The following is a 25,649-nucleotide window of genomic DNA, read 5'->3' on the forward strand; positions in this document are numbered from 1 at the left end:
ATAAATATGGTTTTTTAAATAAGTGGAGAGATAATATAACTAAAGTATGAGAAACAGAAAAATAAGAAATATTAAGTAAATAATTTTTTTAATTCAACTATATTAAAGATATACTCCTACCGTCCTACGACTAAATAACAGTGGGACATAATAAGTTTTTATCTATTTATAAATTTATATATACATCTAATTAATATCTTGACTTGCATATACTCCCTCCGTCCCAGAAAGATTGTCCCAGTTCATTTTTTACACTCGTTTTATAAAAATAATAATAAATAGGTAAAGTTGAAAGAGAGTAAATAAGAGAAAGAATAATGTAAGTAAGACTATTCTCTACATTATTCTCCCTTTTACTTTATTTTCTCTCTACTTTAACTATTTATTATTATTTTTGCAAAATGAGTGCAAAAAATAAATTGGGACAATCTTTCTGGGACGGAGGAAATATTAACCATATATTGTATTACAAACTATGCCGACAAACTAATAACCATAAATATAACACAATATGCCCAACAAACTTGAAACTAATATCTATAGCATGACAAACTTTATCAACATCGAAACAAAATGGGACTAAATACCCATATTTAGGTGTGACATCAACTTAATAACACAACTTCGAATGAGAGTCATTAATGATACATATTTGCAATCTTACTAGTAAGTGTTTAAAGGTAATTATATACATAAAGGTCCATTTATACCTTGAAAAATAATTTCTACACATTTTTATAATACATATACATCAATATACGAACTTGAGAAATAATAAATAAAAAAATCTTACACTTATAAACTTCAGCACATGTAACACCCTAATTCTATATAGAGTTGGCCGACCACCAACCTCACCATTCTAAAGATAAGTTAAAAATGAAATATTAATTAAAAAGTGCGTATCATAAGTCAAATTTATATACATTTCAACAATATGTGACTATAGAAGCAATCAAAAACATAAACCCCACAGTTTACTGTAGAATGCCCACAAATAGAAGATTGAATTCTGACCATATACATATAAATTATAATATTAGTAGCATTTTTTTTCCAACAACTGCGATTTGACACTCTTTTGAGTTTTGAATGTCCATTTTATTAATGTATTACAGATGGGCCCGGCCCATTAGGCGAGACGAATAGTTTACAAGAAGCCCTATACTAGTTGGGCCCGGCCTGCTAATGAGTGGAATAAGGCCCAAATAAGAAAAAACGCAATTGGAATTTCAGCTGAGTTCACAGTCAAAATGGGAATCGGCTTGTCCAAGTGAAAAATCTGTGATTTTCTTCGGGATCCCCTTCGTTGCAGTTTTCCGGTTGAAGCATGAAGGGGATGAAAATCTCCTACTATGTTTTGGGGATTTTGTTGAGCTTGATTTGCGTCGAATCTGCGCCGCAGGCGTATCGTAGAGACCCAGGGCATCCGACGTGGCACCATGGCGCATTTCAGGATGTCAAGGATTCCGTGCGATCTGATGTTCGGCAGATGCTCCACTCTCGCGCCGAGGTACGAATCGCACCTCACTTGTGTGTGGATAGAATTAATTCTGCTATTTTAAACTGTGTGTGTGATTGAAGTGATAATTGTAGTGATCATTTGGTAGTGTTTGTTTGTTGAAGTTGTGTGTCAATTTGAGCGCGGTTTCATTGCTTTTCTTCGCGAAATTCCTAATTCATCTAATTTCAGTCAGCTTTGATGATTTTGTTAAAATTATTTGTGTCTCTTTGGTTTTGGCTTAGCTGAAATTTTATCTTTGGTTGGCTTAGTGTTTCTCTAATCACTTTTTCATTTCGCGTTATGCTTGTTTGTTGCTGAATCATTGCTAATTGTTCAGTTGGGAAAGTGATATATGCGTGTGTGTCTTGTGTTTGCATTTGTGTGTTTAAGAATACAAGTTATGCAAGTGTTTAAAATTTAAATTGTGAATGGAATTGGCAATCTCGACCAACTTTGTTTTCTTTGAGTGGTCTAGGCTTCCCCTATCATGAAGGTCGATTATGATTCTTTACCTTTATAGTTCAGAATGGTTTTTTCATTTGTTAATTCTATTTGGAAGCTGGTGAATGTTGTTTGTTTTGACATTAGATGTCATGGGGATATTAAAATAGTTTTTTTTTCGAGATCCACTATTAAAGAGGAAGTTCGCTTGTCGAATAGTCCAAAATTTGTAGCTTCATTAGGGAAAAAATTTGAGAAAAAACTGATGTGTTTTTTTCATGCTGAACCTAAAATATGAAATTTATTTGTTGTGATCAATTGGCTTTGTTATTGAATCTAGCCCCTCTAATAAATTGAATCTTCCATTTGTGGGCATTATACAGTAAACTGTGGGGTTTATGTTCTCTTGCATTTGGTGCTTTATAACAGGTCCCTTTTCAAGTACCTCTTGAAGTAAATGTCGTCCTTATTGGATTCAATGCCAATGGAGGGTACAGATATACCGTAGATTCTCAGAAGTTGGAGGAGTTTCTGAGGGTTGCCTTTCCATCTCACAGACCATCGTGCTTAGAGACTGGCCAGCCGCTTGATATTGAGCACCATGTAGTGTTTAATGCATTCCCTGTAAGTGCTTTAACGTTCTTGATGAAATATATCACATTACCTGATGTTTTATTCTCTGTACTGGTGCCATTATGTTATTATTTCTAAGAGAGGACCAGGAAAATCAAAATGTCGGTTTTATCTAGTAAATCAAGATGTCTACTTTTTTTTTTTGTTATGCGCATAGCTTCTGTAGTTCTGTTTTATTTCATGAATAGCACATCCATGTTGACATATTTATCTTAGGGTTGACATGGTGCTATACTTCTTCCTTTTGGAAATTTTGGCAGCGATTCTTTCTCACTTCTTGCTGCAGGTTGGACAGCCAGAACTGATAGCATTGGAAGAAGCAGTTAAAGGTGCCATGACTCCAGCTGGCACTGCAAGAGAGGTGACACCATATGCATACTTTCACTTTCGCCAGGCTGTGTTATTTACTTATTTCCTGGGTTTATATGAAAATTTGCTTCCTTTTAGCGAACAGGTAGATTTTGGAAGAGAAGTTCCTCTCTTTGAGGTTGAAGCAACAGCTGTGGAACCAGAATTCGAGAAACTTTATTCCTACCTGTTTGACTTAGAAAATGGGGGATTCCCTGTTGAAGAAACGGACAGACCTAGGCCCACTGCTATCTTTGTGGTTAACTTTGACAAGGTGAATTACACAATCTTGATAGATCTTGCAATGTCAAAACCCAGAATTTACTCATCGCAACTGCTTCTTTACTTGTACTTCTGGGAATCCTATACAACAAAAGTAAATGCTTGTAGTATACAACTCTATGTATAATCTACTGGATACCATTTTTTCTATCACGTCCTTGCAGGTACGGATAGATCCTAGAAACAGTAAGCTTGATCTTGATAGTTTGATGTATGGCAAAATCCCACCTCTGAATGAAGAAGAGTTGAAGAACCAAGAAGGGGGTTACATATATCGCTATCGGTACAATGGAGGAGGTGCATCTCAGATTTGGCTTGGATCTGGCAGGTATATTAATGCTATGTAGTTAAAGCTAGTCTGTGTGTAGTCCATCTTGTAGAATGAGTTCAGGTTATGTTCAGTGTTAGTTCTGTTTGACAAGTATCGACTTGTGTTTTCTCAAGACTATACTTTTTTCTTTTTTCTTGTTTGTCCTTCTGGAATTCCTGATGTTCCTGGATCACAAAAAAATTGCAGATATGTTGTGGTTGACCTCTCTGCTGGACCTTGTACATTTGGAAAAATTGAAACCGAAGAAGGAACTGTCAATTCTAGGACACTTCCTCGACTACAGAATGTGTTGTTTCCTAGTCCTAGTGCTAGTGGTGAGTCTTCCCATGATATCTTCGTCGGCAAGTTAGCTTCTGTAATTGCAACCATAGTGGAGCATGTTATAGCGCCTGATGTTAGGTATGCTACTTATGCCCTCTTTATAAGAGTCCAGGGTTATATGTATATGTTATTGATCCGCAAAAGTTTCTTTCAATTGATTTCATTTTCACTAAGATATAGTCTGTTATATTTGTCCCCTCTTCATCAGAGTCCAGGGTTATATGTATATGTTATTGATCAGCAAAAGTTTCTTTCAATTGATTTCGTTTGCACTGAAATATAATTTGTTATATTTGACCTTTTTGAGGAAGAGTCATGCTAATAAAGTGACCTAATTTATTGTCATATTTAAGTTACTCCAGCTCGACAAGAAACTGTTGTATATTATTCATTACTCGTTCCCACTTCAAATTAGTATCCTGTGACTCTTCAACATGTTGAATGCTACACAAGAAGTCCGGATTTTCCTCCATGCTTTTGTTTTCCTATTATTATTTGCCTCAATTAGGATAAACATATGTTTTCTCACAATCTCCCGCTTTCTGACATTTGTTGTTACATCTTGTTTATTCTGCAGTCAGCTTCATTAACTGTAAATGTTGCTTTTTCTTTCTCTGGTTTGGATGGTTTAACTTGTGTATCTTGTCTAATTTTATCTTACTTGGACCAGGTATGAAATTGTTGATATGACCACGAGGTTACTTGTACCTATTATTGTCCTTCAGAATCATAATAGGTATAATATCATGGCGAAAGGCCACAATTACAGTGTAGATGTTGAAGCAATTGAAGCCGAGGTGAGAGTTCCTTGGTTCCAGTGTAGCTCTAGTGGTTCCCTAAATAAATAAAAATTCTGTAGGTCAAGCAAAACTCTGTATGATTGAATTTTTGTAATATTTCGTGTCAGAAGTTGGAATATATAGAATTGCAACCACCTAACTTTTAACTTCCTCATTATTTCACTGTATTCAAGGTTAAGAAGATGGTTCACCAAGGGCAGGACGTTGTAATTGTTGGGGGCACACATGCACTACATCGTCATGAAAAGTTGGCTATTGCTGTCTCGAAAGCAATGAGAGGTCATTCCCTTCAAGAAACCAAAACAGATGGTCGCTTTCATGTTCATACGAGGACATATTTGGATGGAGCTATTCTTAAGGAGGTATGTTCCTTGGGCAAGATCAATTAAATAAAGCATTGATCGCTTAAGATCTACTCCATATTATTGCAAAAAGGATATTTTGACTGTGGATCTGCTTCCCATTTTAATCCACTAACGAGTGGCCACATTTTTACTCCTTTTTGCCTGAATATTTATTGATAAACTAATCTATCATTACTTTTAACTATGTCTGACCTTCATCTATCTGAATATCATCCTGATTGCAGGAGATGGAACGATCTGCAGATGTGCTTGCAGCAGGTTTACTTGATGTGTCTGACCCATCCCTTTCCAGTAAATATTTTCTTCGTCAGGTAGTTATTAGCCATTAATTTTTGAAAACATCATTTGGATACTGTTTGTGGTAATGTTCTTAATACACTTCTCCAAATGCTCATCCTGTATGTTAGTTTCTTTTCAGACCTGGATGGATGATACTGACGGAACTGATGATTCCATCATAAAGCACAAACCTCTCTGGGCCACTTATGGTTCGAAACGTCAAAAGGATAAGAGAAAGAGATCAGAAAAGAGAAAACCTGGGGACTTATTCCGAACCTACGGAACTAGAGTTGTTCCAGTGTAAGCAAAATCAATCCTTCACTAATTTCATGAATGTAAGTTGCAAAAAAAAAAATAGCTGATAGTTATCTAGGTAGAAGCGGGAGCTTCTGAAGGACTGAGTTTGATGCTACTAATAAAAATTCTTCTATCTGTTAAGAACGTTTCCTTTCCAATAATACATTCGTAGTACCACAAAATGACTTGTGATATTTGGTATTGAAGCTTTGTCCTATCACTGGCTGATGTTGATGATAACCTTATGATGGAAGACGAAAGTCTTGTATGGACAAGCAACGACGTAGTAATTGTGCTTGAGCATCAAACGGATAAGATACCTCTGAGGTAGGTGTTCCATTGCCATGTTGGAGTTCTACTGATGTATTCTTCAATTGTCGTTTATAGTTTATCGTAGCTGTTCAATATCAGTTTAAAATTGACTAATGATTATACATGTTGAGGTTAATGGTTCTTAACAAACAAGAATGTATGGAAGCTTACACATTGAACAGAAGATTCTAACATATTTTAATGTCCATTCTCCTTTATTGGTTGCGCAGCTACGTTTCTGAGCTACAGAGAAGGCATGCCGTACCATCACAAGTTCAGCGACATATTTTGGCCGGACTGGCCTCCGTTGTAGGTGGATTGAGTGCACCATATGAAAAAGCTTCTCACATACACAGCCGCCCTGTCGTGAATTGGCTTGTGACAGCTGGTTGTCATCCATTCGGACCGTTTTCGAACACTTCTCAGCTCAGTCAGTTACTACGTGATGTAGCACTGGTAACCCACCTTTTTTCTCACTATTTTAGAAATTTACATCCTGCAAAGTTCTGAAACTTCTATTGCTGCTTAAATTCTGCAAGAGGAACGCGGTGTATGCTCGTGTCGATGCTGCCCTTCACCGTATAAGAGAAACATCAGAGGTAACTAACTAACTTCCTCTAACTTCTGAACCTTTCCCTCTTTTTATTCACACACTTACTCAATTTCCCTTGCAGGCTGTTCAAGCCTTCGCTGCAGAACACCTGAAGACTCCCCTGGGAGAAGCCGTGAAGGGTAAAAAGAACAAGTCGAGCACTGATCTTTGGCTGGAGAAGTTCTACAAGAAGAAAACCAACCTACCAGAGCCATTCCCACATGAGCTAGTTGAACGCCTAGAGAAATACCTCGACGTAAGCATCCTTCACTTCCGGTACTAATACCACGACATCACAAACACCACACATTTTCCTAACGTTCTCTTATCTTCAGAGCCTAGAGGAGCAGCTTGTAGACCTTTCCTCTTTGCTATACGATCATCGGTTGCAAGATGCAAACATGAACAGCTCAGAGATACTGCAGAGCTCAATGTTCACACAGCAGTAAGTGTTCAATTTGGTTTTAGATTCTGTTCGGTTTATATATTTATATACTAGTATATGTTATTTCGGGTTTTTGTGGTTTTAAAAAATAAGCTATTCGAATTTTTCTGGATTTTGGTTTTTTTCGATTTTATGTTAAGCTCTGTTTTAGTGTAAATATTTCAGTTATTTTGGTTTGGTTTCTTAGGGTGATTCTGTTCAGTACCAGCAATAACCGAACGCTCACTTGTAGGAAAACCTTAGAGACATACGCGCTTCATCTTGTGTTGACTTGAGATTCGTGTAAATTTGCAGGTACGTGGATCATGTATTGTCTAGCGAGAGGGAGAAGATGAAGTGTTGCAGCATCGAATACAAGTTACCAACGCATTACTCCCAAAACTATATCTATGCAGGAATTCTTTTAGCTGGCTTTTTTGTTTATTTTGCAGTAATTTTCTTCGCATCCCCAGTTCGCTGATTTGGTTTTTCATGTTAATGGGGAAGCATAGATTTTGTAAAATCGGTATAAATTTAGACGGTTTAGAATTTGAAAATTTTACGTGGGCGTCTGATATCAACTGGATGTGCCTATTTCCCTCTAATCTATGAAATTGCTCAAAATGTGGGACTCTGATATCAAGATTGGTCGGTAATATTCAACCTAGGTTTATATAGCTGGGCATAATTAAAAGTTACGGCAGGAACTATTTTGTGTAACAACTAACACCAGTGTTTGTAATTTTGTATAATTAAATCAGCTCAATAATCGAATTAAGTAACTAGACTAACATATCTCCAACTATTTATAACTAAATTTAAGCTCAATAATCGAATTAAGTAACTAGACTAACATATCTCCAACTATTTATAACTAAATTTAAACTCAAAATGGGATAGGTATTTAATTTCAATAGTACTCAAAAATCAATCCTATTTTTGGTGTTTGAGAAAAAAATACTTTTCTTTAGGTTTACACTAAATTCAAATCCAACTTTTTTTTAAATTTTGTGAGTAAAAAAAGCATAATAGAGAGAATATTTCTTTAAGTTTGAGTTTAGTGTAAATGGTTGGAGTAAATCATATTTGATGTGATGTTTACACTAATATGGATTTGGGTTTAGTGTAAATGGTTGGAGATGCTCTAAAGAGTTACTCCCATTGTGCCAGATAATTTATCTCATTTTTCCATTTCAGTTTGTCCTATATAATTTGTCTCATTTCACTCCATTTTAAGTTTGGCATACACGGGAGTAAATTGTCAACTCCATTTTGAGTTTTGGTGTAAAACGAATATAGTCTAAGAGCACATTGCTTATGTTTATGTCCCAGCAGCACAGAAGAGGTTCAATTACGATGGGGGTCGCGAGACAGGCATCTATCAATTATCAATTTTCTAAAAAAAGTTTTTATGACTTTCTATAAGAGCATCCACAGTGGCCGATTTCTCGACGAACGTCCGATCGGCATGCCGTATGTCTACTCAGGACGTCCACCATTAGGCAACGAGGGGCGGAAGCGGACGAGCGTTGCGGACACCTGAGTTCTGCAGCATTCCGGGGACGTCTGTCGTAACGTCTGCCATTGCAATGTCCCGACAGACATCCCAATTTTTTTTATTTTTTATAAAAGCTCTAATGCATGTATTATCGTCGAAAATGAAGACCTAAAACAAAAAAAATATCATACAGCGAGATGTTTGAATTATTTTTTGGTTTGAGATGTTTTGTTTTTGTGAACTAAGTACTTTTTAAAATTTAAATACGTACGCTTTTTTTTAAAAATAAAACCTTGCATTTTCACCGTATTCATGTCAAAATTTAATACGATAAATTGCATATTTGTGAATTTAGAATCCCATAAATTGCATATTTGTGAATTTTTATTATTGTAGATATCCTTAGGAGATGTCCATCACTGTGCAATGAAATGTTATTATGAGATAGTAGTAGAATGGAAGGTCCTTATGACATGACAAAAGGCATCATTGAAAAGGCCACAGACATCCATACCACTGTGGATGCTCTATGAGCAACTCACTTTCTTTTTAAAAAAAAAAATTGAGAGGATTCTGCAATAAGAATAGTCCATTCATTCTTTATTTCTATCTATTTGATATAGGAGTATAATCAGTTGACAACTAAATTATTTAATTTTTGAGAAGTACGAGTATTATATTGTCTTAAGGTAGGTCTAATCAAATTTTTGGATCAAGTGACCCGATTTTATTGCGTAACAAGATTAGGTATATTCATTGTGGGAGAACACAGAAGTATAGTGAAATTCAGTTTCAAGTACAAAACTTGCCACATTGTAGACTGATAATCTAAGGTTATTAGATGAACGGTAGGAGTCAATTACAATTTATTAGGTATAAATAGTTAAATCGAAGTATTACACTAAGTACTAACTGGGTTTCCCTTTACGAAATTACACACTCATGAGATGAAATACAGTATGTAGGGAGAAATAAAAATCGATTTGATTTAACAATTGAAGATGATAAAGATCAGATATAGCTTTCTAGGCTGCATTGTCCATCAATATAGCAGTTTTACTGCTCAGAGCCCAGTGCGATCATCATTTCAAACTTAATTACTCTCAAAAATCACAACATGATGAAAAAAAAGTTCTAATATGAAACATAAAATTCGAAATTTGGATGAAATCCTCAGCGAAAATGCTTATGGTTGTCATCAAATTGACAATCAGGTCTCAAAGATACATGCCATCATCGGATCTCAAAAATAATTAGCTCCAATAATTATCAATTACCGCAAAATAGAATCCATCAAAACTAACGATTTTAATTCGAGAGAGAAAAAAGAACCGAATAGGAAAAAAGATTTAGCAGGGTTTTATTCACTGCGCCTGGGGTTGAACAAAGGCGAAGCGACTCAACAACTCACTGCGCTAGTTGTCCTTGCCTCATCACCCGTATAGATACAATAAACTGTACCTATACATTACAGAGAAATACTAAACGAATTTCCACTTAGAGGCAAAAATGAGTAAATCATAAAACACTGCTGGATTGGAATCGAAGAGAGAAAATAGCTGATGTATAACAAAATGAAAGGAAATCACAGAATTTGAATATCGGGGCTGGGATAATTAGCTGAATTTGGGGAAATTCGTAGCGAGGAAGATGAGATAATGATGAGGAAGAGGTTTTTTGTGATTTAAATAGAGGGATTTTGGGAAATTAGGGTTTTGAAACTGGGCTTCGCTGTAGGAATATAGTTGGGCTTCGCGATGTTGGAATATAGTTGGGCTTTGAATTTCGTCCAATACATTAATTCAGGTTTTTTTCTTAACATAATCATAAATTCGAAATCTAAATTCCACGTTACAATCCAAAGCAAATATCACAAATTTTTTTAAGCTAGGTGAGTAGAAAAAGAAAATGAAGCACAAGAAATAATGGGAGGGACTAGAGGCAGAGCTAGATTGATACGATATACTCCCTCTGTCCAGCAATAGAAGTCCCGTTTTTCCGTTTTGGGACGTCCGAGAATAGGAGTCTCGGTTCTACTTACTATATTTGGACAATTTAATTACCCTCCCCCTTCTCACTAATTTACACAATTGCCATAAAAAAACACCCCCCACCCAACTATAATTTCACTCTCTCACCCTCATTCTCTCCCTCATTCTCTCTCACTCTCGTCTCACTATCCCAATCACCGCCCTCCTCCTCCTCCCAATCGCCGCCGCCTCCTCATCCCAATCGCCACCATCGCCACCGCCTCCTCCTCCTCCTCCTCCCAATCGTCGCCGCCGCCTACTCCTCCTCCTCCCAATCGTCGCCGCCGCCGCCGCCTCCTCCTCTTCCCCAGTACACTCTAAAACCCTAACCCCCTTCTATGGTTAAGATTCAGATTTCGGATGGAAAATTCCAGATCTGAAAGCTATGCCATGGATGGTGGTTGATTTGAAATTTTGGTTCAGATTTGGAGCAGATTTTCACTCATTTTGCTAGTAATGGAAGACATTTTGTTTAACTTGAGGGTTTTTTTAAATTCAGTTTTTAATTTATGTCCATGAATATATTGGCAGCTTGAAATTAAAAATTTCATTATGCGTTGGGTTCATTGAAATGGTATGCAATGCAGAAAAAAAAATTTGGCAGCTTCTTTTTCAATCTTGAATGCAAGATGAAGCAAAAATGTTTAACACAATTGAGTTGGGTCCCAAATTCCACTATCACACATCATTTATTATACACTCCAAAACTTTCTTAAAACCCGTGCCTTGGAGAAATGGGACTACTATTGCTGGACGGAGGGAGTAACTCGTATCAGTAGGATTTAGGTCCGTTCGCGGAAGAGATTTCCGTCGAGCAACCACGGCAGAAACCCTAGCAAGGGTTTGGAGAGCAAATAACGAAAATAAACGAAAGATAAACTTGGGGTAAATTTCTTGATATTATTAATGAATAAAGAACCCCTATTTATAGTGCTAAGGACCCTAGGGTTGGTTCGACTCTCTTATGCATTCCGGGAAAGAACCAACAAAGAAAACCCGCAATAGAGCTTATAATATGCTCGACCCAATAATAAGTTCAAAACAAAAAATAATACTAAAGAAAACAAATAATAATTCAAAGTAACAAATATTTAATTAACTAACTAATGAGAGACGAAGTTTCTATAACGCGCTGGAGTTCTCTGCTGCCTCCGCGGCCTTTCCTTCCTTTCCACCGTTCTCCCGCGCCTTGCTGCTCGTCGTTCATTTTGCTGCTCATCTTGAGCCTTCTCCATTGGTATCTCTTCTGCCACTAGCTCCGCCTCACCTTCCTTCTCCGTAACTGTATCAACTCCCCTCCGGTTAAGTAGCTCCTTGTCCTCAAGGAGGGAAGGAAACCGCCGTTTAATCATCTCAAGAGGCTCCCATGTGCTCACCTCCTCACCTTCCACCGGCCATTGCACCAAAGCCTGCTCCACAGGTTCTCCATTCCTCATCACCACTCTGCGTTCCCAAATACGAACAAGCTGTATCACCGGTCTCGAACCCACAAACTCCGAAGGTAGTTCAATCACACCCGATCCCTGAGATCCCTCAATAAATGGTTTGAGGAGGCTGACGTGGAACACGTCGTGTGTCCGTGTACCCTCCGGTAGTTTCAACCTGTACGCAACCTGCCCGATCTTCTCCGTTATCTCAAACGGCCCATAATAACGCCTTGCCAACTTAGCCGAGAGCGGTTTGGCAACCGAGTGTTGGCGATATTGCTGAAGTTTCAGCAACACCTTGTCTCCTACCTCAAACGACACGTCTCTGCGTTGACGATTCGCGACCTCCGTCATCCGCTGTTGCCCTTTCTCCAAATGCTTACGGAGATCAACTAACAGAGCTCCCAGCTGCACAATTAACTCTGCAACCGACGATGGAGTTGATGCCGATGGCTGAGCTGCGACCAGGGGGGTGACGCCCATATAAAGCCCGAAACGGCAATGTACCCAGTGCCGAGTTGTGAAAGCAATTCAATGCAAGTTCTGCCCACGGTAGAAAATTGGCCCACTTAGTTGGCCTATCGGCAGCAAAGACTCTCAAGTATTGCTTCAGTCCCCTATTCCGAAAAGGGGCATTAGTTAGCCCAAACGGCACCACCAAGAACTCGTAATGGCCCTTGTGGGTACGGAAGGCTGTCTTGAAAATAACTTCCTGCTGCATCCTAATCTGATGATAACCTGATCGCAGATCCAACTTAGTGAAAAGTTTAGCCGAACCCAGCTCGTCAAATAGCTCGTCGGCTGTAGGTATCGCGAATTGGTCTGGGACCGTCGCTTTATTTAATGCTCTATAGTCGATGAAGAAGCGGAAAGACCCATCTTTCTTGCGAACCAAGAGGACCGGCGAAGAGAAAGGACTATGGCTCCTCTGAATCACACCATGTTCAAGCATGTCGCGTACCTGTTTCTCAATTTCATTTTTCTGGAAATATGGGTAACAGTACGGCCTAACATTAACCGGTTTTGAACCAGGGACCAAGTGAATTCTATGGTCGAACTTGCGCTCTGGCGGTAAACCCACTGGCAGACGAAACACTTCACAATTATCCTGCAACACCTTATTAATCTCCGGTGGGACATTATCCGGAAATAACACCTCCTCGGAGACTTGCGCCTGTTCAGCCGACCTATCTAGAGCTACCAATTCGTAAAATTCCAGATCAGTACTGTGGGTCAGCAGCGCCGCCATTGTGTTGGCCGAAACCTGTTTGGGCTGCCGCTGAATGCCCTTCAAGATTACCCGATGATCGTCCTTAATAAACTCCATTGATTTGTGAACATAGTCGTGAGTGACTCTACCCAAAGATTTCAGCCATTCCATACCAAGAACGACATCAAAACCATGAACCGGCAAAATGTGTAGGTCAATGAAGAACTGCTTGCCCTGTAAAATCAGCTCCGTCGCCTTGCTGACATGTGAGCACAGAATGGATTCTCCGTTCCCAACATAAACTCTGAATGGCTTAATTTTGGTAAGGGCCAAGTGCAAACGTTCCGCCACTCGCGGGTGAAGGAAATCGTGTGTGCTACCCGTATCCACCAAGACCATGACAGGGGATGAGGCAATCGATCCCTCCAGAGTCATCGCCTTCGCTCGCGGTTGTCCTCCCATTGCTCGTATATGTGACAAGTCATCACCAATGATTTCCTCGGCGTCTAAGGTCTTCTCTGAATAGTTCACCACCCCCACCTCTTCGTCAGCATCATCGTCTCCTCCCATGTAAGCTAAAAACCGGCGTTTGCAAACATGGTAGGGCTCCATTTCTCTTCACAATACCAGCACACCCCACGCCGTGTCCGGTCTGCCTTGTCAGCTGCTGAAATCCGAACAATAGGGAGCTTAGATACATCATTGGCTCTGGACGCCGCCTCCCCTGTCCGCCCTCCTGCTTGAGCTGATGATGCAGTCGGTGCTGTTGTCGTGACTGTGGTGCCACCTGTCCTACCCTCGCGATGGATCCATTGACGGCGCGGTTGAGGCGGCGGTGGTTCAAACTGCTCCGGGCGACAAGCCGTTAGGTGCTTTGCTAGCGCAAATGCCGAAGCCAGGGAAGCAGGCTGGTGTAACTGAACCTCACCTTGCAAGGGCTGCCGCAGACCGGCGATGTACAGTTCCAGTAGTATACGATCGGGCACGCCGACGACCTTGTTCTGCAAAGTTTCAAACGCGGTCTGATAATCGGCATTGGCTCCGGTCTGCTTCAAATTTGACATAAGGCCGATGTGACTTTGGTAACAAGTTGGATCGAATCATCGTCGCACATCATCTAGAAATTCGAACCAAGTCACAAACTCGTGGCTCGAGCAATAGTTCCAAATCCAATCCGCCACCAGGGAATCAAATAGCGGTATCACATAGTGGAGCCGTTGAGCATCTGGGGTACCCACATGGTCAAAATAATATTGGATGCTACGAATCTAGTTGTTCGCGTCTGATCCATCGAACCGGGGAGGATCCAATCGGGATCGTGAATGTTGGTGATCATTGTAGCAAGGTGCGTGTTGTGTGCGTTGCGGCGGTGGCCCCCACACTGAACCCGGAGTAGCCATCTGCGGCCGAGAGACTGGAGGCCGATACTGCTGTTGAACCGACTGTCCGGGGATCACACTCGTCACTGGAATCAACGGTGGAGTAGTGAGTATGGAGTGTGGGATCCGCGTGTTGGTGTTGGAAAACCCTGCGAGATATTGGGATGTAGCGGGGGGTACAAATGGCGGGACGAGCGACGTTGTGATGGAACCGGCAGCGGAAGCGGTGTTGAACTTTATTATCATAATTTTACAATCATTAATCACACCAATAAATCACATAATAATCAGACCTATTTAGCAGATTATTTAGACAAAATCTATTCGCGTAATTATCACATGTATCATGCTTTAAGAATATTGAAACCTAAAACATGCTTTTCTACGGAGCAGAAAAATGCCTAATTAATTCTCCAAAGAATTGAAGATGGCTAGCTCCTTCTCCACGTGATGCTTTGAATACTAGACCACAAATCTTCTCTCTGGTTCCCGAACTGTATTCCAATATCAGTGTGGGCTGATCTTACTAAAATACTAGGACTTAAATAAAGAAGACAGAAGAAATCCTTTTGGGAATAGGAGTGGAATTCAAAAATTCCTACAGCTGGGGAGGCTGAAATTTTCGAAAGTTACAAAAATAATGAATTGTCTCTTTTCTATCTCCTTTATTCTCCTATTTATATTAAGTTCCTTTTGGGCCCAGACAGAGATCTATGGAAGGTTTTGGATATAAGCTCATCCAATTTACTTTTTACTAATTAAATTGAACCCACAATTTAATATAAGTTATAATTGGAATATTACGAGCAGCCACTACAGAAGTAATATTGAACTCTCCCCATCCAAATCCGAAATTACAAGTAATCCGGGTTTCCGTTTAACTTTCATTTCCCGCGCTTAAGATTAAAATGTCCATTAATTAATTAATGTCTGCTATTGACTTAATTAATTAACTTCTTATTAATTCCAAGAGTGGACTTAGCATGAAACGCTTATTTATTATTCATAGAGTAATCAAACTCCAACTAGCTAGGTTCCAAATAATAAAACCTTGTTTCGCGCTCCTCTTGAGGACATTATCAAACGAGACTCAGCTCGCGCACGATTCAATATAATAGCAATCCTAGCACCGCTAGATATTGATCACCACTACCCAATATATCGGGATAATTGGGTTACGAAAAACCCGCACCATTTGATAAGTCAAAGTAGTGCATAATCAATACCGTATGCTCAATGCTAACATACATTGATTAAGAAACAAATATTTATCAAGACCTCGCCTTTCAGTAGATAGCCCAAGGAAAAGTCTTGCTGTTAGATCCGTTCAGTGTTATACCACACCAATGTCATCTTATTTCAGTAAGGCTTAGAAATATGCGGACTGACATTGCAACCTTTCTCGATGGATAGTCAAATTCCATCTAGGTTGTGAAATTCATCTTTTTCTTTGTTTAGAACTGACCGTGTTACCTTAAAGTGGACGACGCCCACAACCGGTCTACTAAAACAAAGACTTAGACTTTGTTAAGTTAATTTATACATTTAAACATGTATTAACATCCATTAAATGTAAAACATAACAACATTATGACAAAAATAATCTGTTTTATTCATTGGAAAATAAAATAAGAGTTTTACAGTATTCAATCACTCGAAACGTGATTTCTAGTATACAAACTCTAACAATCTCCCACTTATACTCAAAACACTTTCGAGTATACAAAATGTGCTAACGTCAAATTCTCCCACTTATACTGAAAGCGGATTGAGGTCTTGAATTAGTCGAACTCCCATTCTTTCAACATGGCTTTCAAACGGCTTTACCGCTAATGCCTTCGTGAAAGGATCTGCCAGGTTGTTTTCTGACTCAATCTTGACCACTTTTATGTCTACTCTCTGCACTATATCTCGAATGATATGATACTTCCTCTCTATGTGCTTGCTCGCCTTATGAGCCCGTGGTTCCCTCGAATTTGCCACAGCACCAGAATTATCACAATAAATGGTGATGCTCTTGGGCATATTCGCAACCACACCTAAGTCCGGAAGGAAGTTCTTAAGCCATGCAGCCTCTTTTGCAGCCTCCGAAGCGGCCACATACTCGGCTTCCATGGTAGAGTCTGCAATGCATTTCTGTTTTACACTCTTCCAAATTACAGCTTCACCTCCTAAGGTAAACACATCTCCGGAAGTTGATTTTCTCGAATCTACATCAGCTTGAAAATCTGAATCTGTATATCCTAAAGGACAGAGCTCGGCTGCATTGTAAACTAAAACATAGTCCTTAGTCCGATTAAGGTACTTGAGTATGTTCTTTACGGCAGTCCAATGTCCTTGGCCGGGATTTGATTGATATCTTGCTACCATGCCAACAGCAAAGCAGATATCGGGTCTAGTACAAAGCATAGCATACATGAGACTACCAACTGCCGAGGCATATGGTATTCTTCTCATCTCTGCTATCTCAGATGTTGTCTTAGGACACATCTCTTAAGATAAATGGATGCCATGTCTAAAAGGTAGAAAACCTTTCTTGGCATCTTGCATGCTAAAGCGTCTAAGTACTGTATCGATGTAAGATTCTTGGGATAAGCACAACATTCTCTTAGCACGGTTCCTAAGAACCTTGATACCGAGAATGTGTCCCGCATCACCCATATCTTTCATCTCGAACTGGCTGGACAACCAAGTTCGCACTGATGACAACATCTTTTTATTGTTTCCAATTAGAAGAATGTCATCTACATATAAAACTAAGAACACAACATTTCATTTTTCAACCTTCTTATACACACAGCTTTCGTTAGGGCATTTTTTGAATCCAAACTTTTGAACAGTTTGATCGAAACACTGGTTCCATGATCTAGATGCTTGCTTGAGAACATAAATGGCCTTCTTAAACTTCCAAACCATGTGTTCCTTGCCCTTTACCACATAGCCTTCGGGTTGTTCCATGTAGATGGTCTCCTCAAGACTCCCGTTTAAAAACGCAGTCTTAACGTCCATCTGCCATACTTCCCAATCCATGTAGGCTGCTATAGACAAAAGTATACGGATCGATTTGAGCATGGCCACTGGGGAGAAGGTCTCATCGTAATCGATGCCTTCCTTTTGGGTATACCCCTTAGCCACTAGTCTTGCCTTGAAGACTTTAACTCGTCCATCGGGTCCACGTTTACGTTTGTATATCCACTTGCTCCCAATGGCAGTATAGCCTTCGGGTAGGACAGACAAATCATAGACGTCTTTGTCTACCATTGATTGTAGTTCTGAATCCATTGCTTTCACCTATTCACAATGATCGACATCTACTTGCGCCTCTGCAAAATTCCATGAATCAAGTACATTGCTGTCCGAGGAGTGATCTATGCACTCACCCAAACCAATGTATCTATCGGGCTCATGAGAGACCCTCCCACTGCGGCGCGGCACTACAATATCTGGTATATTAGTTGAAGTTTCTGGATTTGTTGTTACACTAGGTAATTGTTCTTGGTTAATGGAAGTTGTGACTTGAGTTAGCTCTTCAAGAGCTATCTCACTGCTGGGCTTATGATTCATTACATAGTCTTCCTCTAAGAATGTGGCATGAGTTCTCACAATCACTTTCTGATCTCTGAGACTATAGAATTCATAAGGTTTCGTTCCTCTAGAGTATCCTATAAACACACATACATCCGTCCTAGATTCCAGCTTAGTTGGATCATTTTCCAATACATGGGCCGGACACCCCCACACTCTGAGATGTTCCAGATTGGGCTTCCGCCCATTCCACAACTCATATGGGGTAGTAGGAACTGATTTAGAAGGTAAGTGGTCTAAGAGATAGGTTGCCGAAAGCAATGCATGCCCCCAAAACGAAATAGGTAACCGTGCATAACTCATCATCGAGCGGACCATATTTAATAAGGTCCTATTCCTTCTTTCAGCTACGCCATTCTGCTGGGGTGTGCCCGGCGCAGTCGTTTGGGATTGAATTCCCGCTACTGATAAGTAGTCCAAAAACTCGGCACTTAGGTATTTGCCTCCGCGATCAGATCGCAGGCATTTGATAGTCTTACCATGACGCGTCTCTACTTTAGCCTTAAACTCCTTGAACTTGTCAAAAGTTTCAGACTTGTAGCGCATCAAATAGACGTATCCAACTTTCGAGAAGTCATCTATAAAGGTGACGAAGTATCGATAGCCGCCCCTTGCCTCGGTTGACATTGGTCCACACACATCAGTATGAATGAGCTCAAGTACTTCCTTGGCCCTATTCCCCTTTGACCTAAAAGGTCTCTTAGTCATCTTGCCTTCGGGATAGGATTCACACTTTGAAAATGGTTCCTTCTCAAGACCATTGAGAAGATCTTGATCAACCATCGCATGAATTCTTCTTTCGTTGGCATGACCAAGTCTAAGGTGCCATAAGTACGTATCATTCATTGAACTTGAAGGTTCTTTTCTTTTCTTAGAAATTTTTGATGTAGCATTGAGTTCTGATTTACGTTGATTAAATTGTGTAGAAGTGATTGTGTACAGATTGTTTTCCATGATACCACGACAGATATAAGAACCATCTTTCTTAATAACGCAATTGTCATTAAAAGAAATCGAATATCCATCAAAAGACAATTTAGAAACTGAAATTAAATTTCTTCTAAACGAAGATATCAACAAAACATTCTTCAAAATAAAAAATCTATCACTAGAAAAATGCAAATAAACATCTCCCACTGCAACGGCCGCCACTTTAGTAGCGTCGCCCAGCTGGACTTCGATCTCACGATCATGTAACCGTCTTGTCACCTGCATTAAGTTAAGATCAAAACATATATGATCAGTTGCTCCAGTATCAATAACCCAAGTATGAGTAGATGTCAAGGCCAAACATGACTCGACAACTAGAGCATGGTGCATACCTGTAGCCTTGCCCTTCTTAGGACAATCTGGCTTCCAATGACCTTGCTCTCCACATTTGAAGCACTTTCCAGTAGGCTTCTTGTCACCCCGCTGTTTCTTCTTTCCCTTAGCATTCTTAGCTGCCACTTGGTTCGGTGCCTTTTTCTTTCCTCTTCTAGGCTTAGAGCCAGAGGAATTAGGCGCCAAACTCAACATAGCTACCTTAGCTTGAACCATAAGGTCCTCCGCCGACTGAAGTTCAGTCAGCAGCTCTGCCAAGGTGTAATTCCGCTTGTTCATCTCGAAATTGAGCTTGAACTGTTGGAAGCTAGGGGGAAGACTTTGAAGGATTATTGTTACCTGGGACTCGGGATCGATCGTCCCTCCCAAAACCTCAATTTGGTTGAGGTGGCTCATCATCTCGAGGACGTGTTGCCTCACAGACGAGCCTTCCTTCATAGACTTCGTCATGATACTTCGAAAGGCTTGAGACTTAGCCGTTCAATTCTGAGTACCAAAAAGATTTGCGAGATTCGTCATGATCTCGGCGGCAGTTTCCATGGCAGAATGCTGATGCTTGAGTACTGATGACATAGAAGCCAACATATAGCACTTAGCCATCTCATTCGCATTATGCCACCGTCTATGCGCATCTCGCAATGCTTGCGCGGCATTAGCTGCCGGCACAGCTGGGCGTGGAGTAGTGAGCACAAACTTGTACTCTTCGGCTGTGAGAACGATATCCAAGTTTTGTTTCCATTCGATGTAATTTTGGCCCTCGAGTTTGTTTTCTTTGAGAATGGCAGAAAGAGGATTAAAAGACATTTTGACGGATTTTATTGCACTGCAAACAGAAGAATTTACTATTTGTCATAAACTTATGTAAGGAAATTGAGTAGATTAACCATAAAACTTTTCAAAATCTTACAACAGCAAAATTAATAAATTGTATCCTCCTTTGGAGGTTAATACGCATTAAAATTTTGACAATTTTACTGGTCACAACACCGACGCATCAATATCTTCCTCCTTTGGAGGTCAACACGCCTAATGCTGCCTAAGCACGACCATCAGATTTAGCATTACAGTATTTTATTTCTACAACACACTCCCATAACAATGTTCATGTGCTGATAACAAAACCAAGCTATCTCATAAATTCTGATTGAACCCTGAAACTCGCAGTTCCTTAGGATTATTGTCCCCACTTTGCAGGTGGCAATAATATTGGGAACCACTTTCTAGTTCATTCTATTTATTATGTGAGAAGTCCGCCCTTATGAACTTACTGTTTTCGTAGGATTATTGTCCCTACTTTGTAGGTGGCGATAATATTAGAAAATCAGCTTCACAAAATTTGGCAGTCCAATCGATGGAGACCATATATAAACTTTTAGTTCATAATTATCGCTTAGATATTTGAGTTATGATTTTTCATTAATTATCCTTTAGCCTTAAGGCAGATTAAGACTAATTAAATTCTGTTGGTATTTAATTGACTGGATAATTAAATATTTTATTATCTTTAGTATCTTAGTTTAGGAATTTATTTATTCTAGAATTTAATTCTTATTCATGTCATACTATAAGATATATCTAAAATAAAGTACATTATTTATAATCTTAATTAGACATGAAAAATTAAATTCATATAATTTCCAAGTTCAAGATTAGGAAGAAAATTAAATTATATTATTTAATGTAATCTTACATATATCTATCTTATTATAGATTCTAGATATATTATATTTAGGAAACTATTAAATTATTCTTATCTATATCATCTAGGATATAAAATATTCATAGATATAGAAAATAATCCAAATATTCCTAAAATCTAGGGAAATCTTCCCAAAATATTTTATTTCATTAAATAATATTATTTTTAATGATATCTATTAATTTATAAATTAAATAATCATTAAAATAATCTTTCGTCTCTATCTTGCGATTCGAGGTTTGCACGAATCAACACGACGAAGATTTGAAGATTCCTCCCGGAGACGCTCGCCGGGGCGGCGAATTCGCCGCCCGACCGCCGCCGGCAGGCCGCGCCCGAAGGCGCGATGCTTCCTCCTCCCTTCTTCCCGGCGTATAACCGCCAAGACTCACCCTCCGTCGCACGTCAACCAGAAACGCGGCCGGAGCCGCACCTTTCCGGCGAACTCCCACTGCCCGGCGGCCTCGCACGAACCAGCAGCCGCCGGTCTCGGCGTGGCTGCTCTCGGTTGTGCGCCGCAAGGGCTGAGCGACTAGGGTTTAGTGTTTCTAGGGCTAGGGTTAGGGTTTCCGGCGAAGAACCGGCACCTCGGCAGCTCTCGGACGACCCACCGCGCCTGTCTCCTCCACGTGACGTAGCAGGTTCCGACCTGGGTGTGCGGTCTCAACCGGTGGCGCGCACGAGCCCACGCTCGTCAGCGCGTTGTCGCGCGATCGCTGCCCGTCGACTCCCACTCAGACGTCGGCAATCGTCGAATGCAATTTGGCGCCGCCTAGGGTTTGTCGGGTTTGGCCGGCGGCGCGCGAGCCCTTGCTCGCCGGCGCGTCGCCCCATCTCCGACGACCCTCGGCTCCCACTCAATTCAACTACCCTACTCCGATCGCATATAGTGCGATTCGTCTCGGCGCAAGTGCCGATGAATCGCACATCTCGTGCGTTCGAATAATTCAAGTTCTATGATTCGAACGTTCTTGAGTTCTTCATGCATAAGATAAATAACAAAAACACAAGAACATGCTTCGTAATCAAATAAGACATGCATACATGAATTTCGCGAAATTTAAATCCAAATAATCAGAGCCAAAGACTGGCTCTGATACCAATTGATGGAACCGGCAGCGGAAGCGGTGTTGAACTTGATTATCATAATTTTACAATCATTAATCACACCAAAAAATCACATACTACCTCTGTCCCAGAAAATTTGATACATATTACTATTTCGGTCCGTCCCTGAAAATTTGATACACTTCACTTTTACCATTTTTTGTAGTGGACCCCATATTCCACTAACTCATATACACTTCACTTTTACCATTTTTGGTAGTGGACCTCATATTCCACTAACTCATTCCTACTCACATTTTATTATAAAACTAATACTTTAAAAGTAGGACCCACATCCCACCAACTTTTTCAACTCACTTTCCATTACATTTCTTAAAACCCGTGTCGAGTCAAAGTGTAGCAAATTTTGGGGGACGGAGGTAGTAATAATTAGATCTATTTAGCAAATTATTTAGACAAAATCTATTCGCGTAATTATCACATGTATCATGCTCATAACTTGAATTAATCATGCTTTAAGAATTTTGAAACCTAAAACATGCTTTTCTACGGAGCAGAAAAATACCTAATTAATTCTCCAAAGAATTGAAGATGGCTAGCTCCTTTTCCACGTGATGCTTTGAATACTAAACCACAAATCTTCTCTCTGGTTCCCGAACTGTATTCCAATATCAGTATGGGCTGATCTTCGTGATGCTTTGAATACTAGACCACAAATCTTTTCTCTGGTTCCCGAACTGTATTCCAATATCAGTGTGGGCTGATCTTACTAAAATACTAGGACATAAATAAAGAAGACAGAAGAAATCCTTTTGGGAAAAGGAGTGGAATTCAAAAATTCCTACAGCTGGGGAGGCTGAAATTTTCGAAAATTACAAAAATAATGAAATTGTCTCTTTCTGTCTCCTTTATTCTCCTATTTATATTAAGTTCATTTTGGGCCTAGACAGAGATCTATGGAAGGTTTTGGATATGAGCTCATTCAATTTACTTTTTACTAATTAAATTGAACCCACAATTTAATATAAGTTATAATTGGAATATTACGAGCAGCCACTACAGAAGTAATATTGAACTCTCCCCATCCAAATCCGAAATTACAAGTAATCCGGGTTTCCGTTTAACTTTCATTTCCCGCGCTTAAGATTAAAATATCCATTAATTAATTAATGTCTGCTATTGACTTAATTAATTAACTTCTTATTAATTCCAAGAGTGAACTTAGCATGAAACGCTTATTTATTATTCATAGAGTAATCAAACTCCAACTAGCTAGGTTCCAAATAATAAAACCTTGTTTCGCGCTCCTCTTGAGGACATTATCAAACGAGACTCAGCTCGCGCACGATTCAATATAATAGCAATCCTAGCACCGCTAGATATTGATCACCACTACCCAATATATCGGGATAATTGGGTTACGAAAAACCCGCACCATTTGATAAGTCAAAGTAGTGCATAATCAATACCGTATGCTCAATGCTAACCTACATTGATTAAGAAACAAATATTTATCAAGACCTCGCCTTTCAGTAGATAGCCCAAGGACAAGTCTTGCTGTTACATCCGTTCAGTGTTATACCACACCAATGTCATCTTATTTCGGTAAGGCTTAGAAATATGCGGACTGACATTGCAACCTTTCTCGATGGATAGTCAAATTCCATCTAGGTTGTGAAATTCATCTTTTTCTTTGTTTAGAACTGACCGTGTTACCTTAAAGTGGACGACCCCCACAATCGGTCTACTAAAACAAAGACTTAGACTTTGTTAAGTTAACTTATACATTCAATCACTCGAAACATGATTTCTAGTATACAAACTCTAACACGTTGTTGGCAGCACCGTCGGTTGGATTGGAGGGATTGTTGTTGCTGATGGGAATACGCCAAAAAATGGTGGTGCTGGGGGTGGTCGTGATGACGTTAGTTGAACTTTGTGCTCGCGATCCGCGACCAGCCGCGATTCCAACAGGCCAACCACCGTGGTCAGGCGTTCTACCTGTGATGTCAAAGTTGTCAACGACGTGTTCGAGTTCGCCTCGGAGGTAGTCGCGCCGGAGGACATGCCAAACGACCCCATAGATACCACGCTCGTACTGATGCTGCTGGACGTCATGAGTTCAACAGAAAGCACCAAATGATACGATATAACTCGTATCGGTAGGATTTAGGTCCGTTCGCGGAAGAGATTTCCGTCGAGCAACTACGGCAGAAACCCTAGCAAGGGTTTGGAGAGCAAATAACGAAAATAAACGAAAGATAAACTTGGGGTAAATTTCTTGATATTATTAATGAATAAAGAACCCCTATTTATAGTGCTAAGGACCCTAGGGTTGGTTCGACTCTCTTGTGCATTTCGGGAAAGAACCAACAAAGAAAACCCGCAATGGAGCTTATAATATGCTCGACCCAATAATAAGTTCAAAACAAAAAATAATACTAAAGAAAAGAAATAATAATTCAAAGTAACAAATATTTAATTAACTAACTAATGAGAGAAGTCTCTATAACGCGCTGGAGTTCTCTGCTACCTCCGCGGCCTTTCCTTCCTTTCCACCGTTCTCCCGCGCCTTGCTGCTCGTCGTTCATTCTGCTGCTCATCTTGAGTCTTCTCCGTTGGTATCTCTTCTGCCACTAGCTCCGCCTCACCTTCCTTCTCCGTAACTGTATCATAGATATTTGTAGGAAAGGGGTAAATTTGCGTAAGAAGGAATTTTAAAATTTTAAGAAGGGGCATTTAGTAGAAGATTAAAATTAATTAGAAATAGATATATAAATACTCGGGATGAAAAACATGAGGTGGGGCAATTGCCCCTCTTTTGTTCCACGTAAATCCGCCCCTGGGAGGGAGGGCGGCGCCATCCCCACTACTCATCCCAACCCTTTGGACCACCGCTTCTCCGCCAAAGTCCGCCGCCTCTCATTGATGAGCATGCGCGCAATATATTAATTCAACTTATTTGAGTTTTGAATGCATCTTATTAGCTATAATCAAATAATTGGAGTAATAATAATAATAATTAATCTATGTGAAATATATCTACTAAAATCAAGGATATTAAGGTAAAAATATGAAACACTTAAAAACGACTCAAGAAAAAAATAAATTAAAACCGACTTGATTGAACTTATTAAAACAGTGGTAAGATAAATTTAAGAAGTAGTACGATTTTTAAAATAATTTAAAAGTAAAATATACACGAAAAACTACGGATAGGAATACAATCAAATTTAAAGAACAGAGGTTTTCACGTTGAATTTATTTTATATGAGTTAATAACAACAAAATTAACTTATACGTAACGATGTATTACTACACATACCATATCAATTAGAAGCTCAAATTATTCATTTGTAAAAGTGTAGCTGATTTTATTTATTTTAATTTGTTCCCTGATTTGTTTATGCAGCTTGTAATTTTCAACCCTTTATTTCTAGGATAACTCAATTAGACTAATTTGTAGAGGAGTTTCGGTTTTGCTATCTAGATCTTCTTTTT

At 39.5% G+C, this 25,649-nt stretch overlaps 1 protein-coding gene and 2 non-coding genes across 3 annotated transcripts; 1 reads left to right on the plus strand and 2 right to left on the minus strand.

The window, feature by feature from the left end:
- The first annotated feature begins 1,257 nt into the window (after positions 1-1,257).
- On the plus strand, positions 1,258-7,510 carry LOC125196453. Its single transcript, XM_048094975.1, has 16 exons — positions 1,258-1,513; positions 2,375-2,569; positions 2,865-2,939; positions 3,033-3,200; positions 3,373-3,536; positions 3,726-3,938; positions 4,531-4,657; positions 4,834-5,022; positions 5,250-5,336; positions 5,444-5,604; positions 5,809-5,928; positions 6,144-6,369; positions 6,453-6,512; positions 6,588-6,761; positions 6,841-6,950; positions 7,245-7,510. The coding sequence occupies exons 1-16, from the start codon at positions 1,331-1,333 to the stop codon at positions 7,408-7,410; spliced, it is 2,418 nt and encodes an 805-aa protein (XP_047950932.1). The 5' UTR covers positions 1,258-1,330; the 3' UTR covers positions 7,411-7,510.
- Positions 7,511-9,435: 1,925 nt separating this feature from the next.
- LOC125197673 lies at positions 9,436-9,517 on the minus strand. The gene has a single exon (XR_007172205.1). It is a non-coding gene; the product is annotated as a small nucleolar RNA snoR118 (small nucleolar RNA).
- Positions 9,518-9,596: 79 nt separating this feature from the next.
- On the minus strand, positions 9,597-9,668 carry LOC125197605. Its single transcript, XR_007172141.1, has one exon. It is a non-coding gene; the product is annotated as a small nucleolar RNA R66 (small nucleolar RNA).
- Between the last annotated feature and the right edge of the window lie 15,981 nt (positions 9,669-25,649).

The sequence above is a fragment of the Salvia hispanica genome, chromosome 6, assembly GCF_023119035.1.
Source record: "Salvia hispanica cultivar TCC Black 2014 chromosome 6, UniMelb_Shisp_WGS_1.0, whole genome shotgun sequence".
NCBI classification, from domain to species: domain Eukaryota; kingdom Viridiplantae; phylum Streptophyta; class Magnoliopsida; order Lamiales; family Lamiaceae; genus Salvia; species Salvia hispanica.